Source organism: Mesoplodon mirus (genome assembly GCF_964341445.2).
Source record: "Mesoplodon mirus genome assembly, chromosome: 7".
Lineage (NCBI taxonomy): Eukaryota > Metazoa > Chordata > Mammalia > Artiodactyla > Ziphiidae > Mesoplodon > Mesoplodon mirus.
Window position 1 is genome coordinate 116,153,996 of NC_138983.1, and position 14,506 is coordinate 116,168,501.

The window sequence follows — 14,506 nt, forward strand, 5'->3', positions numbered from 1 at the left end:
ACTAATTGTGTAATTATAAAGTGAAAGGCTTTAGCTATAATTGCCATCCATTGAATTGTATTGCTGTGTGGGCAGTTCAGCTGGTAAAGTTCTGGGTGCATAGTACCTTATCTGCTTACTAAAGTAAGCAGAAATTTGGGGGTTGGGATTTCCAGCTCCATTAACAGTAAGTGTATCTAATTTCTTCCACAGGTTACATTTACTTTGACATAGGCAAATTTGGAAGCAATTACTTGAGAACCATTTGTATAACACCTGGATAATCAAAACAGGCACAATGAAGCACTTCCTGAGGTAAGTATTTATGGTTTCCTGGATGAGCACTCTGAAATGGAGAAACTTCCTTAACAATTAGTATAATATTTCTGTTCACCATTTGTGATCCTATAACCAGTTCTCTAGGACTGCATAAAATAGCATTGTATTTTGGCTAAGAACAATTTTGCCATAAGGTTCCTCTGCCAACTCTATACCCATACTGATGTTAAGAGAGAGCACTTACAAGTAGGAGATTACAAGATATTATAAAAGAATATAGGCACAAAACCATAGGGCAGACACACTTTGATGCCTTGTGTTTCTAAAGCCCCAAGGTTCAGGTTTGAGGCGTTAGTAGTCAAGGAATCAATATAATTGGTGTAGAATCATTCTCCTAAAAAAAGTAATTTTAAATGTAGATTTTGGTTGGCTGACCAACCCATACAGGCATTTTCAAATGTTTGTTTTTGGTGAAAAATATATGTTCTAAGCTTTTGCTTTTCCTGCCTCAGTGATGTCTCTTAAATCTGCATTAATTTTTGGTTCCCTGAAGACTGTGCTGTATAGGGTACCATATATGTTTGTGTGTTTTAGAGTGATCATGTTTTGTTTTGAAAGCCATTTAGCTGGACCTATAGTTTTAATTATTTTCAAGAATATTGACTGTCATTCACAATTCTATAAATAAAATTCTCAGAGAAATTTTACATTATATTAAAATATGACAAAATAAAGTTAATTTGGTCCTGAAAGTTAGAAAATAAGACACACTTTCTAGAACATTGAGTTTCTTTCCTGCAAGATGGTGGCCTACCTATATTGCATATTCTCGTCCCTTGTTCTGGCTATTTTCTATAAGAAAATAATTAGTGGGTTTACTTCTTTTAGGAAGTGATTTAATTCTTTCAGTGGCTGCAATTTAAGATTTTCTTTTTCCCACTGGTTTTCATTGCATTGTAATTCTGGAGCATCTAGGTCATTTTGGGTGGGATTCACTATGTTTTGGTGTAGCTACTGGTGTTTCACAATTCAATCTTAGAATTGCAAAAACCTCTCAGAAGGTCATTATTAAACCATTTACAGGCATTAACATTTGTTTTATTATACAGAATACTCCTCAGCCTGTTTATCTCAGATGTGTAAAAAGATAGTATTTGAAAAATCACTAGGTCATTTACCACCAAAGTATTTAACTCGATACATTTTTGGTTGCCATGACATTAACATATCTGTTTACACACTCATGAAAAATTGGTATCTATAAATCCCCCTTGAGTGTAAACATCGTGTTTTTTAGCTGTAGACTAGTGTTAACAGAGAGCTTTAGTGTTAGCTGAAGCTTAGAAGTCAGGAGCTCCTTTTGTAAAAGGGGAGGTGGTAGTGGTGAAGTTTGTGCCAAGACTTATACTACTGAATTTCTTCTTCAGTGTTTTTGTTTTAGAAAAACTTGAGTGGGCTCAAAACAAGCCATTTTAGGAGAAATAGTAGCATTTGTTTCTGTTAGTTTTTGTTAAATTGAATAAGTGCAAAACTATGTTTAATAGAGATTATATTTTTAAATTAATTTGTATTTGATGATTTAAAAATGATATAGTGAAAAATCTACCACTCTAATTTCACACAGAGCAGCACCAAGGGTAATGGAACTGGCATATCCCTATCAGTTATGTGTTCTGATATAAATTTTTCTCTTTTAACTTGACACGTTTGTTTTATAAATATGACTTAACACTGATAATTTGTGTGAAACTGAAGCTAGCATAATAAATTACACATCAAGAAAGAAACTTGAGGATTTTCATTGACCATTGGTTTCAAAATAATAACAATCTTTTTTTTTTTACCTTTTTGGACTATAATTTCTTCACAATGCTGTATTAGTTTCTGCTTTATTACAAAGTGAATCAGTTATACATATACATCTGTTCCCATATCCCTTCCCTCTTGCGTCTCCCTCCCTCCCACCCTACCTATCCCACACCTGTAGTCAGTCAAAAAGCACCGAGCTGATATCCACTGCAATGTGGCTGCTTCCCACTAGCTATCGACCTTACGTTTGGTAGTGTATATATGTCCATGCCACTCTCTCGCTTTGTCACAGCTTACCCTTCCTGCTCCCCATATCCTCAAGTCCATTCTCAAGTAGGTCTGTGTCTTTATTCCTGTTTAACCCCTAGGTTCTTCATGACATTTTTTTTCCTTAAATTCCATATATATGTGTTAGCATATGGTATTTCTCTTTCTCTTTCTGACTTACTTCACTCTGTATGAGAGACTCTAGGTCTATCCACCTCATTACAAATAGCTCAATTTCATTTCTTTTTATGGCTGAGTAATATTCCATTGTACACATGTGCCACATCTTCTTTATCCATTCATCGGATGATGGACACTTAGGTTATTTTGATCTCTGGGCTATTGTAAATAGAGCTGCAATGAACATTTTGGTACATGTCTCTTTTTGAATTATGGTTTTCTCAGGTTATATGCCCAGTAGTGGGATTGCTGGGTCATATGGTAGTTTTATTTGTAGTTTTTTAAGGAACCTCCATACTGTTCTCCATAGTGGCTGTACCAATTCACATACCCACCAGCAGTGCAAGAGTGTTCCCTTTTCTCCACATCCTCTCCAGCATTTATTGTTTCTAGATTTTTTGATGAGAGCCATTCTGACTGGTGTGAGATGATACCTCATTGTAGTTTTGATTTGCATTTCTCTAATGATTAATGATGTTGAGCATTCTTTCATGTGTTTGTTGGCAGTCTGTATATCTTCTTTGGAGAAATGTCTATGTAGGTCTTCTGCCCATTTTTGGATTGTGTTTTTTGATTTTTTGTTATTGAGCTACATGAGCTGCTTATAAATTTTGGAGATGAATCCTTTGTCAGTTGCTTCCTTTGCAAATATTTTCTCCCATTCTGAGGGTTGTCTTTGGGTCTTGTTTATGGTTTCATTTGCTGTGCTAAAGCTTTGAAGTTTCATTAGGTCCCATTTCTTTATCTTTGTTTTTATTTCCATTTCTCTAGGAGGTGGGTCAAAAAGAATCTTGCTGTGATTTATGTCATAGAGTGTTCTGCCTATGTTTTCTTCTAAGAGTTTGATAGTTTCTGGCCTTACATTTAGGTCTTTAATCCATTTTGAGTTTATTTTTGTGTAAGCTGTTAGGGAGTGATCTAATCTCACACTTTTACATGTACCTGTCCAGTTTTCCCAGCACCACTTATTGAAGAGGCTGTCCTTTCTCCACTGTACATTCCTGCCTCCTTTATCAAAGATAAGGTGACCATATGTGTATGGGTTTATCTCTGGGCTTTCTCTCCTTTTCCATTGATCTATCTTTCTGTTTTTGTGCCACTACCATACTGTCCTGATTATTGTAGCTTTGTAGAATAGTCTGAAGTCAGGGAGCCTGACTCCTCCAGCTCCGTTTTTCATTCTCAAGATTGCTTTGGCTATTCGGGGTCTTTCGTGTTTCCATACAAATTGTAAAATTTTTTGTTCTAGTTCTGTGAAAAATGCCAGTGGAAATTTGAAAGGGATTGCATTGAATCTGTAGATTGCATTGGGTAGTAGAGTCATTTTCACAATATTGATTCTTCCAATCCAGGAACATGGTATATCTCTCCATCTATTTGTATCATTTTTAATTTCTTTCATCAGTGTCTTATAATTTTCTGCATACAGGTCTTTTGTCTCCTTAGGTAAGTTGATTCCTAGGTATTTTATTCTTTTTGTTGCAATGGTAAATGGGAGTGTTTTCTGGATTTCACTTTCAGATTTTTCATCCTTAGTGTACAGGAATGCCAGAGATTTCTGTGCATTAATTTTGTATCCTGCTACTTTACCAAATTCATTGATTAGCTCTAGTAGTTTTCTGGTAGCATCTTTTTTTTTTTTTTTTTTTTTGCTTTTATTTACTTTTTTTTTTTAAATTTTTTGCCTTATAACAAATTTAATCAGTTATACATATACATATGTTTCCATATCCCCTCCCTTTTGCGTCTCCCTCCCACCCTCCCTATCCCACCACTTGGTAGCATCTTTAGGATTCTCTATGTATAGTATCATGTCATCTGCAAACAATGACAACTTTACTTCTTCTTTTCCAATTTGGATTCCTTTCATTTCCTTTTCTTCTCTGATTGCTGTGGCTAAAATTTCCAAAACTATGTTGAATAAGAGTGGTGAGAGTGGGCAAATTTGTCTTGTTCCTGGTCTTAGTGGAAATGGTTTCCATTTTTCACCATTGAGGACGATGTTGGCTGTGGGTTTGTCATATATGGCCTTTATTATGTTGAGGAAAGTTCCCTCTATGCCTACTTTCTACAGGATTTTTATCATAAATGGGTGTTGAATTTTGTCGAAAGCTTTCTCTGCATCTATTGAGATGATCATATGGTTTTTCTCCTTCAATTTGTTAATATGGTGTATCACATTGATTGATTTGTGTATATTGAAGAATCCTTGCATTCCTGGAATAAACCCCACTTGATCATGGTGTATGATCCTTTTAATGTGCTGTTGGATTCTCTTTGCTAGTATTTTGTTGAGGACTTTTGTATCTATGTTCATCAGTGATATTGGCCTATAGTTTTCTTTCTTTGTGACATCCTTGTCTGGTTTTGGTATCAAGGTGATGGTGGCCTCGTAGAATGAGTTTGGGAGTGTTCCTCCCTCTGCTATATTTTGGAAGAGTTTGAGGAGGATAGGTGTTAGCTCTTCTCTAAATGTTTGATAGAATTTGCCTGTGAAGCCATCTGGTCCTGGACTTTTGTTTGTTGGAAGATTTTTAATCACAGTTTCAATTTCTGTGCTTGTGATTGGTCTATTAATATTTTCTCTTTCTTCCTGATTCAGTCTTGGCAGGTTGTGCATTTCTAAGAATTTGTCCACTTCTTCCAGGTTGTCCATTTTATTGGCATAGAGTTGCTTGTAGTAATCTCTCATGATCTTTTGTATTTCTGCAGTATCAATTTTTACTTCTCCTTTTTCGTTTCTAATTCTATTGATTTGAGTCTTCTCCCTTTTTTTCTTGATGAGTCTGGCTAATGGTTTATCAGTTTTGTTTTTGTTCTCAAAAAACCAGCTTTTAGTTTTATGGATCATTGCTATCATTTCCTTCATTGCTTTTTCATTTATTTCTGATCTGATCCTTATGATTTCTTTCCTTCCACTAACTTTGGGGGGATTTTGTTCTTCTTTCTCTAATTGCTTTAGGTGCAGGGTCAGGTTGTATACTCGAGGTGTTTCCTGTTTCTTAAGGTGGGATTGTATTGCTATAATCTTCCCTCTTAGAACTGCTTTTGCTGCATCCCATAGGTTTTGGGTCATCGTGTCTCCATTGTCATTTGTTTCTAGGTATTTTTTTATTTCCTCTTTGATTTCTTCAGTTATCACTTCGTTATTAAGTAGTGTATTGTTTAGCCTCCATGTGTTTGTATTTTTTACAGATCTTTTCCTGTAATTGATATCTAGTCTCATAGCATTGTGGTCAGAAAAGATACTTGATACAATTTCAATTTTCTTAAAGTTACCAAGGCTTGATTTTTGACCCAAGAAATGATCTAACCTGGAGAATGTTCCATGAGCACTTGAGAAAAATGTGTATTCTGTTGTTTTTGGATGGAAGGTCCTATAAATTTAAATTAAGTCCATCTTGTTTAATGTATCATTTAAAGCTTCTGTTTCCTTATTTATTTTCATTTTGGATGATCTGTCCATTGGTGAAAGAGGGGTCTTAAAGTCCCCTACTATGAATGTGTTACTGTCGATTTCCTCCTTTATGGCTGTTAGTATTTGTCTTTTGTATTGAGGTGCTCCTATGTTCGGTGCATAAACATTTACAACTGTTATATCTTCTTCTTGGATGGATCCCTTGATCATTATGTAGTGTCTTTCTTTGTCTCTTCTAATAGTCTTTATTTTAAAGTCTATTTTGTCTGATATGGGAATTGCTACTCCAGCTTTCTTTTGATTTCCATTTGCATGGAATATCTTTTTCCATCCCCTAACTTTCAGTCTGTATGTGTCTCTAGGTCTGAGGTGGGTCTCTTGTAGACAGCATATATATGGGTCTTGTTTTTGTATCCATTCAGCCACTCTGTGTCTTTTGGTGGGAGCATTTAATGCATTTATATTTAATGCATGTATGTTCCTATTCCCATTTTCTTAATTGTTTTGGGTTTGTTATTGTAGGTCTTTTCCTTCTCTTGTGTTTCTTGCCTAGAGAAGGTCCTTTAGCATTTGTTTTAAAGCCTGTTTGGTGGTGCTGAACTCTCTCAGCTTTTGCTTGTCTGTAAAGGTTTTTATGTCTCCATCAAATCTGAATGAGATCCTTGCTGAGTAGAGCAATCTTGGTTGTAGGTTTTTCTCCTTCATCACTTTAAGTATGTCCTGCCAGTCCCTTCTGGCTTGCAGAGTTCCTGCTGAAAGATCTGCTGTTAACCGTATGGGGATTCCCTTGTGTATTATTTGTTGTTTTTCCCTTGTTGCTGTTAATATGTTTTCTTCATATTTAATTTTTGACAGTTTGATTAATATGTGCCTTGTCATGTTTCTCCTTGGATTTGTCCTGTATGGGACTCTCTGTGCTTCCTGGAGTTGATTAACTATTTCCTTTCACATATTAGGGAAGTTTTCAACTATAATCTCTTCAAATATTTTCCCAGTCCCTTTCATTCTCTCTTCTTCTGGAACCCCTATTATTCGAATGTTTGTTTGTTTAATGTTGTCCCCGAGGTCTCTGAGACTGTCCTCAGTTCTTTTCATTCTTTTTTCTTTATTCTGCTCTGCAGTAGTTATTTCCACTATTTTATCTTCCACGTCACTTATCCGTTCTTCTGCCTCAGTTATTCTGCTATTGATCCCATCTAGAGTATTTTTTATTTCATTTATTTTGATGTTCATCATTGCTTGTTTCATCTTTATTTCCTCTAGGTCCTTGTTAAATGTTTCTTGCATTTTGTCTATTCTATTTTCAAGATTTTGTATCATCTCTACTATCATTATTCTGAATTCTTTTTCAGGTAGACTGCCTATTTCCTCTTCATTTGTTAGGTCTGGTGGGTTTTTATCTTACTCCTTCACCTTCTGTGTGTTTTTCTGTCTTCTCATTTTGCTTATCTTACTGTGTTTGGGGTCTCCTTTTTGCCGGCTGCATGTTCGTATATCCCGTTGTTTTAGGTGTCTCTCCCCAGTGGCTAAAGTTGGTTCAGTGGGTTGTGTAGGCTTCCTTGCGGAGCGACTAGTGCCTGTGTTCTAGTGGATGAGGCTGGATCTTGTCTTTCTGGTGGGCAGATCCACATCTGGTGGTATGTTTTGGGGTGTCTGTGGACTTATTATGATTTTAGGCAGCCTCTCTGCTAATGGGTGGGGTTGTGCTCCTGTCTTGCTAGTTGTTTGGCATAGGGTGTCCAGCACTGTAGCTTGCTGGTCATTGAGTGAAGCTGGGTGCTGGTGTTGAGATGGAGATCTCTGGGAGGTTTTCGCCATTTGATATTATGTAGAGCTGGGAGGTCTCTTGTGGACCAGTGTCCTGAAGTTGGCTCTCCCACCTCAGAGGCACAGCACTGACTCCTGGCTGCAGCACCAAAAGCCTTTCATCCCCACGGCTTAGAATAAAAGGATAAAGTAATACAAAGTAAGATAAAATAAAATAAATTTATTAAAATAAAAAATAAGTATTAAGAAAAAAAAAAACTAAAAATGTCGGATAGAACCCTAGGACAAATGGTGAAAGCAAAGCTATACAGACAAAATCTCACACAGAAACATGCACATACACACTCACAAAAAGAGGAAAAGGGGAAAAAATCTTAAATCTTGCTCTCAAAGTCCACCTCCTCAATTTGGGATGATTCGTTCTCTATTCAGGTATTCCACACATGCAGGGTACATCAAGTTGATTGTGGAGCTTTAATCTGCTGCTTCTGAGGCTGCTGGGAGAGATTTTCCTTTCTCTTCTTTATTCTCACAGCTCCCAGGCTCAGCTTTGGATTTGGTCCTGCCTCTGCGTGTAGGTCGCCGTAGTGTGTCTGTACTTCGCTCAGACAGGACGGGGTTAAAGGAGCAGCTGCTTTGGGGACTCTGGCTCACTCAGGCCGGGGGGAGGGAGGGGTGCGGATGTGGGGCGAGCCCGTAGAGGCAGAGGCCGGCGGGACGTTTCACCAGCCTGAGGCGCGCCGTGCGCTCTCCCGGGGAAGTTGTCCGTGGATCCCGGGACCCTGGCAGTGGCGGGCTGCACAGGCTCCCCGGAAGGAGGGTGTGGATAGTGACCTGTGCTTGCACACAGGCTTATTGGTGGCGGCAGCAGCAGCCTTAGCGTCTCATGCCCGTCTCTGGAGCTCCTTTAAGCAGTACTCTTAATCCTCTCTCCTCGCGCACCAGGAAACAAAGAGGGAAGAAAACGTCTCTTGCCTCTTCGGTAGGTCCAGACTTTTCACCGGACTCCCTCCCGGCTAGCTGTGGTACACTAGCCCCCTTCAGGCTGTGTTCACGCCGCCAACCCCAGTCCTCTCCCTGCGCTCCGACCAAAGCCCGAGCCTCAGCTCCCAGCCCCGCCCGCCCCGGCGTGTGAGCAGACAAGCCTCTGGGGCTGGTGAGTGCTGGTCGGCACCGATCCTCTGTGCGGGAATCACTCCGCTTTGCGCTCTGCACCCCTGTTACTGTGCTCTCCTCCGCGGCTCCGAAGCTTTCCCCCTCCGCCATCCGCAGTCTCCACCCGCGAAGGGTCTCCTAGTGTGTGGAAACCTTTCCTCCTTCACGGTTCCCTCCCACTGGTGCAGGTCCCGTCCCTATCCTTTTGTCTCTGTTTTTTCTTTTTTCTTTTGCCCTACCCAGGTACGTGGGGAGTTTCTTGCCTTTTGGGGTGTCTGAGGTCTTCGGCCTGCGTTCAGTAGGTGTTCTGTAGGAGTTGTTCCACGTGTAGATGTATTTCTGGTGTATCTGTGGGGAGGAAGGTGATCTCTGCGTCTTACTCTTCTGCCATCTTCCTGATTACCAGCTAAATGCTTCTTAAGTGTCAAAGCATAATGTGTTTGCTGCTTCCCTTATAAATAAGCTAATAAATGTATTATCCAATTAGAAAAAATCTGAATTTTAAAAATAAATCTTGGAAAGTGTATGTATTTAATCATTAAATTTTTATTTGAATAGTGATGTCATTAGTAATCTAAGAGAAACTTGTCTCCCTTTCTTTGAAAGGAAAAGGATAAACCATTAGTTTATTTATTATTTTAGTTTTACCACAGTCAGCTATTGCTCTCTAATCCCTCGTATGAAATTTCCCTGGAATTAAAAATAGTTTCCTTTACTATAGCAATAAAATTTGTAATAATATCTCTCCATGATAGATTTATACCCACTACCTTTAAAAAGCAGCATGATTTCTTCAGGTAAAGAATGATAGAAAAGGGGGGACTTCCTAAGCGGTCCGGTGGTTGGGACTCCATGCTTCCACTGCAGGGGGCGTGTATTCGAGCCCTGGTCGGGGAACTGAGATCCCACATGCCACACGATGAAAAAAAAAAAAAAAAGAATGATGCAAAAGACCAGGGGCTCCACACTGCCTCCCCACTGCTCAATGTGCGAAATAATCTTGTTTTTCTAGAGGCCCACAAATGGTTTCTTTTTATGATTTCACTTTTCCAGTTCAAGTATCAAGTCCTCTGTGGCCTCTTTTCCTAGTAGAATGCTCATTATTTAGAGGGGCCCATTTACTAGGCCAAATACCTGTTGACAAATTAATTTCCAACTGACTGTCAGTGCCCCTAATTAGGAACTTCAACAGAGCAGTTAAAATTTTTTTAAATGTCATTTTAGAAAGTACATGAAATGCTGGAAACATTGAGCACTCTGCTATTCTTTATGGCCGTTTAGATGAAAAGTGTTCTGTTTAGAAAAGTTGATTTTGATCCAAGAATTGTGATTATTTTGTATGTATGCTTCCTCACCAACAGTGTACTTCTTGTTTATTACAGGATTTCTTCAAGCAAGAATTAACTTTCATTAGCAAATTCATTGAAACTGTTCAAAATAAGCCACTTTTCTCTTACTATTCCAAAAGAAGATGTCAGAGTCACAAATTTAAGATGATGGAGTAGTGTTGTACTACAGGTACCCACACCCCCTCACCCCAGAGGCAGGAGACTACATGGTCCTAGGTGCATCTCCTGTTTCAGAGGCCTCATCCCTGCTGAATGGATTCCTCTAACAAAGAAGCACAAGACAGGAGCTCACTTTTATTTGGTAGCAGAAATATGATTCATTTTGAATAAGTTATTTATATTGGGTGGCTATTCTTGTGCCAGCTAGAGGATGAATGTTAAATGATAAAAGTGATCATAATTGCCTTATGGAAGGACACTGTTGTGAACTCAGCATAAACTTCACTCTGCAGCATATCAGTAAATGGCAGTAACAGAAAATGTTGGAAATAGAACATGTGTAAGTAGCTCTTTTTATTAAATCAGATTCTTCCAGTGCTTAAGCAAGGCATTCATCTTTGGAAACTACAGTGGCTCCTTTTGGAACACAATCAGAAAGCTATGATTGAAAACACAGAAACAAACACAAAAAAACTGCCATCTATGCATATAGTTATTAAAAATAGGAGATGGTGGGGATTCCTTTGTGGTCCAGTGGTTAGGACTCCACACTTTCACTGTGGAGGGCCCTGGTTTAACCCCTGAGTTGAGGAACTAAGATCCAGCAAGCCATGCAGCACAGCAAAAAAAAAAAAAAAAACAAATGAACAAAAAACACACACATGTAAAAAAAAAAATAAGAGATGGTGATCAGTATTTTCTCCTTGTAGTCTTGACAATTTGATTGTTGTTCCTACAAAATGTAGCAGATCTTTTCAATAGTGATTTGCGAATCTTCAATCAGAAATAAGAAAACTAAGTCTAGTGTTATGAAGAATAAAAGCAAAATATTCCTGTAAATAAAACTAAGATTACTGGTTTGATGATTCAGGCTAGGAGATAAAAACAAAACAAGCACAGCTATAAACCCTCTGAACATAGGGTTCAGATGGTGGAGAGAGTGTGGCAGTAATTCTTCTTCTAAGGATAGGAACAGGAGGATAGGATTAAAGAAAGCAAATGGGATCTGCTACACAGGTACATCTGAGATGCCTTCACTCCAGGCATGTAGTCAGAAACATAAAGGAGATAAAGGAAATTAAAAGGAGGAAAGGTACTATAAATACAAAAGTTCCTATTCCTAAACTCAGATTGGAAAGGGACACACTTTTCCTACCTTTCTCCCTCCCTCTCTTTCTTCCTTCCTTTCTTTCTTTTTTCCTAAACCAACTACTGATTAGTTTTAAAGCTTTAAAGATTCATTTCTTCCTTTAAGGGTAAACATGCCAAACCAATTTAACATTCTCCCCAAATATTTAATCATTTTGATTGTTCTCTCTACCTTAAGTAGTTTTCCCATAAATTGAGGCACTTAAATAGGACCAAACATTTAAGAAGTGATCTCTTGGTAGTTCTTGATGGTGAAGAACAGCCATCCTGAGATGCTCATATGGAGGTTTTGCTGATCTGGTCCTTTCACGAGAAAGCAAATTGGGTATTTGTTCGCTCATCAAAATCGGGCTTCCAGGCTTCCCTGGTGGCGCAGTGGTTGAGAGTCTGCCTGCCAATGCAGGGGACACGGGTTCGTGCCCCGGTCCGTGAAGATCCCACATGCTGCGGAGTGGCTGGGCCCGTGAGCCATGGCCGCTGAGCCTGCGCATCTGGAGCCTGTGCTCTGCAACGGGAGAGGCCACAACAGTGAGAGGCACACGTACAGCAAAAAAAATAAAAATATAAAATCGGGCTTCCAAAGTAAGGGGTAGCGCTGGTATTTCCATCTCTGACCATGCCTTACATTTACGATCGATCTAAGTGCAAAATAAATTGTATCTGTCAAGGCATTGTTTGATCTGATGATTTTGTTTGAAAAAATATAATACATAACATAGAAAGAAAGTACAGTGCCTAGCATAACAAGCTGGTTTTTAATGAAATATTTGTAGGCCTGTTGGCCCATTACAAAAAAAAGGAAAAAATCAAAATATATCCTGGATAATAAATAACATTATCAGGACACTTGCCCAGAAATTATGAAAGGGTAAGGAAGCAGTGTATAAATGTCAGTTCACAATTGAAATGAGCATTTCTCTTTCATGATTTGTGTTATTGTTTCTGTGATTATGTGAGAGGGTTGTGATACACCTCACAGAGCAGTGAGCCCTAAGAAATGATGCATCATCTCTAACTCCTCACTGTGGATTTCCACTGGATTTCCCTGTCTTTGACAGTCTGAATACCCTCAGGGGAATTGAAAAAAAGAAAAAAGAAAAGCATAGAACATGATGTCTTTTCTCTCCTTTTATATAAGACTGTCTTGATGCAAAACAATTCCCCAGGCATTTTCTTCTCATATGCAAGGAGGCCAGTGGGAGAAATTTTAGATGGGCTATAAGTCACTCACATCTGGATGCTTCCTGCCACCTAGGATGACACCTCTAGGTCTCAAGCCACATCTTTGTATAGATCTGATGAAGAAGTTGCATAGGGGAAACTTTCTGTAGTTTAATTTAATTGGCTTGTATACTAAGTAGGCTGAATACAAAAATACTCCTTAAGCTGTAATTAGAACCTTTTTCTCTAGGACGATTTAGTACTACAAGAACCTGATTATTATGGAGTCCTAATGCATAGACATAAAAGAGGCATCATTTGAGAACCTGGCCCACATACTGGGCAAACTTTACTGGAATTTGCACATGGGTTCCATAAGGGCAGATATCATGGAAAGATTTTTCCCTGACTTGTAATAGGATTAATGCCAACCAGTTATTAATATCATTACCATTAGGCTGATAACAGGTTAACAAGGATATTTCTCAATCTTTTCTTCTGTCATAGCTATCCAATAGTTGGAAGAATGGAAAACTTTTTCCAAGAGACCATGTTGTTGTTTTGTAAAATTTCTCACTCATCTAATTAAAATGTTCCATTAATTATTTTCAGGGTTACTGTTTTTTGGAAGCTGATAATCTAAATCATAACAGATCTTAGAACATATTTGACTAAAACAGTTGAATTTCAGACTTCACAACATAGTAAATCCATTTTTTGTCTTTCAGCAGAATATGACTTCACATAGAAACTTCATATGTACTTTTGTAATGATTTTTGGTGATCATTTTATACATTTTAATTGTAGTTATAACTTTCTTCTTAAATAAAATAATATATACATACTAAAAAAAGAAAATATACTTAACCAGAAAAGAAAATTAAAATTACTCATAATTCCATTACCCAGAAAAACCACTGTTAATCATTTTGTTGTATATCCTGCCAGTCTTTTTCTTCTCGTTTATATATCATCATTAAATTTTTGGTTTTATTTACTAAAGAAAAAATATATTATTCCACACATGTTCTTTCCAAACATTTTTCTATTTGATAAGCATATTATGGACATTTTATGTTATTAGTTACTCCAGAATACAATTCTAATGCCTACAAAGGATTCTACCACATTTTAGTGTAGAAATTTAGTTACTTATATGTTTCCTCCATTCCCTGTGCATTTTTAAAAATTTTATTAACATCTTTATTGTCTTTTTTTTAACATCTTTATTGGAATATAATTGCTTTACAGTAGTGTGTTAGTTGCTGCTTTATAACAAAGTGAATCAGCTATATATATACATATATCCCCATATCTCCTCCCTCTTGCTTCTCCCTCCCACCCTGCCTATCCCATCCCTCTAGGTGGACACAAAGCACCAAGCTGATCTCCCTGTGCTATGTGGCTGCTTCCCACTAGCTATCTGTTTTACATTTGGTAGTGTATATAAGTCCATGCCACTCTCTCACTTCATCCCAGCTTACGCTTTCCCCTCCCATGTCCCCAAGTCCATTCTCTACATCTGCATCTTTATTCCTGTCCTGCCCCTAGGTTCTTCAGAACCATTTTTTTTAGATTCCATATATATGTTAGCATACAGTGTTTTTCTCTTTCTGACTTACTTCACTCTGTATGACAGACTCTACATCCATCCACCTCACTACAAGTAACTTAATTTTGTTTCTTTTTATGGCTGAGTAATATTCCATTGTATATATGTGCCACATGGACACTTAGGTTGCTTCCATGTCCTGGCTATTGTAAGTAGAGCTGCAGTGAACACTGTGGTACATGACCCTTTGAATTATGGTTTTCTCAAGGTATATGCCCAGT

The 14,506-nt window shown here is 38.0% G+C and overlaps 1 protein-coding gene across 1 annotated transcript in view; it reads left to right on the forward strand.

The window, feature by feature from the left end:
• Positions 1–277: 277 nt before the first annotated feature.
• Positions 278–14,506, forward strand: part of ELMOD1 (ELMO domain containing 1) — a gene marked incomplete at both ends in the record, with an annotated part of 63,726 nt that continues 49,497 nt past the window's right edge. Inside the window, one exon of the mRNA XM_082628770.1 lies at positions 278–294. Within this exon, the coding sequence (XP_082484896.1) occupies positions 278–294 (17 nt within the window). The remainder of the gene's footprint in view (positions 295–14,506) is intronic.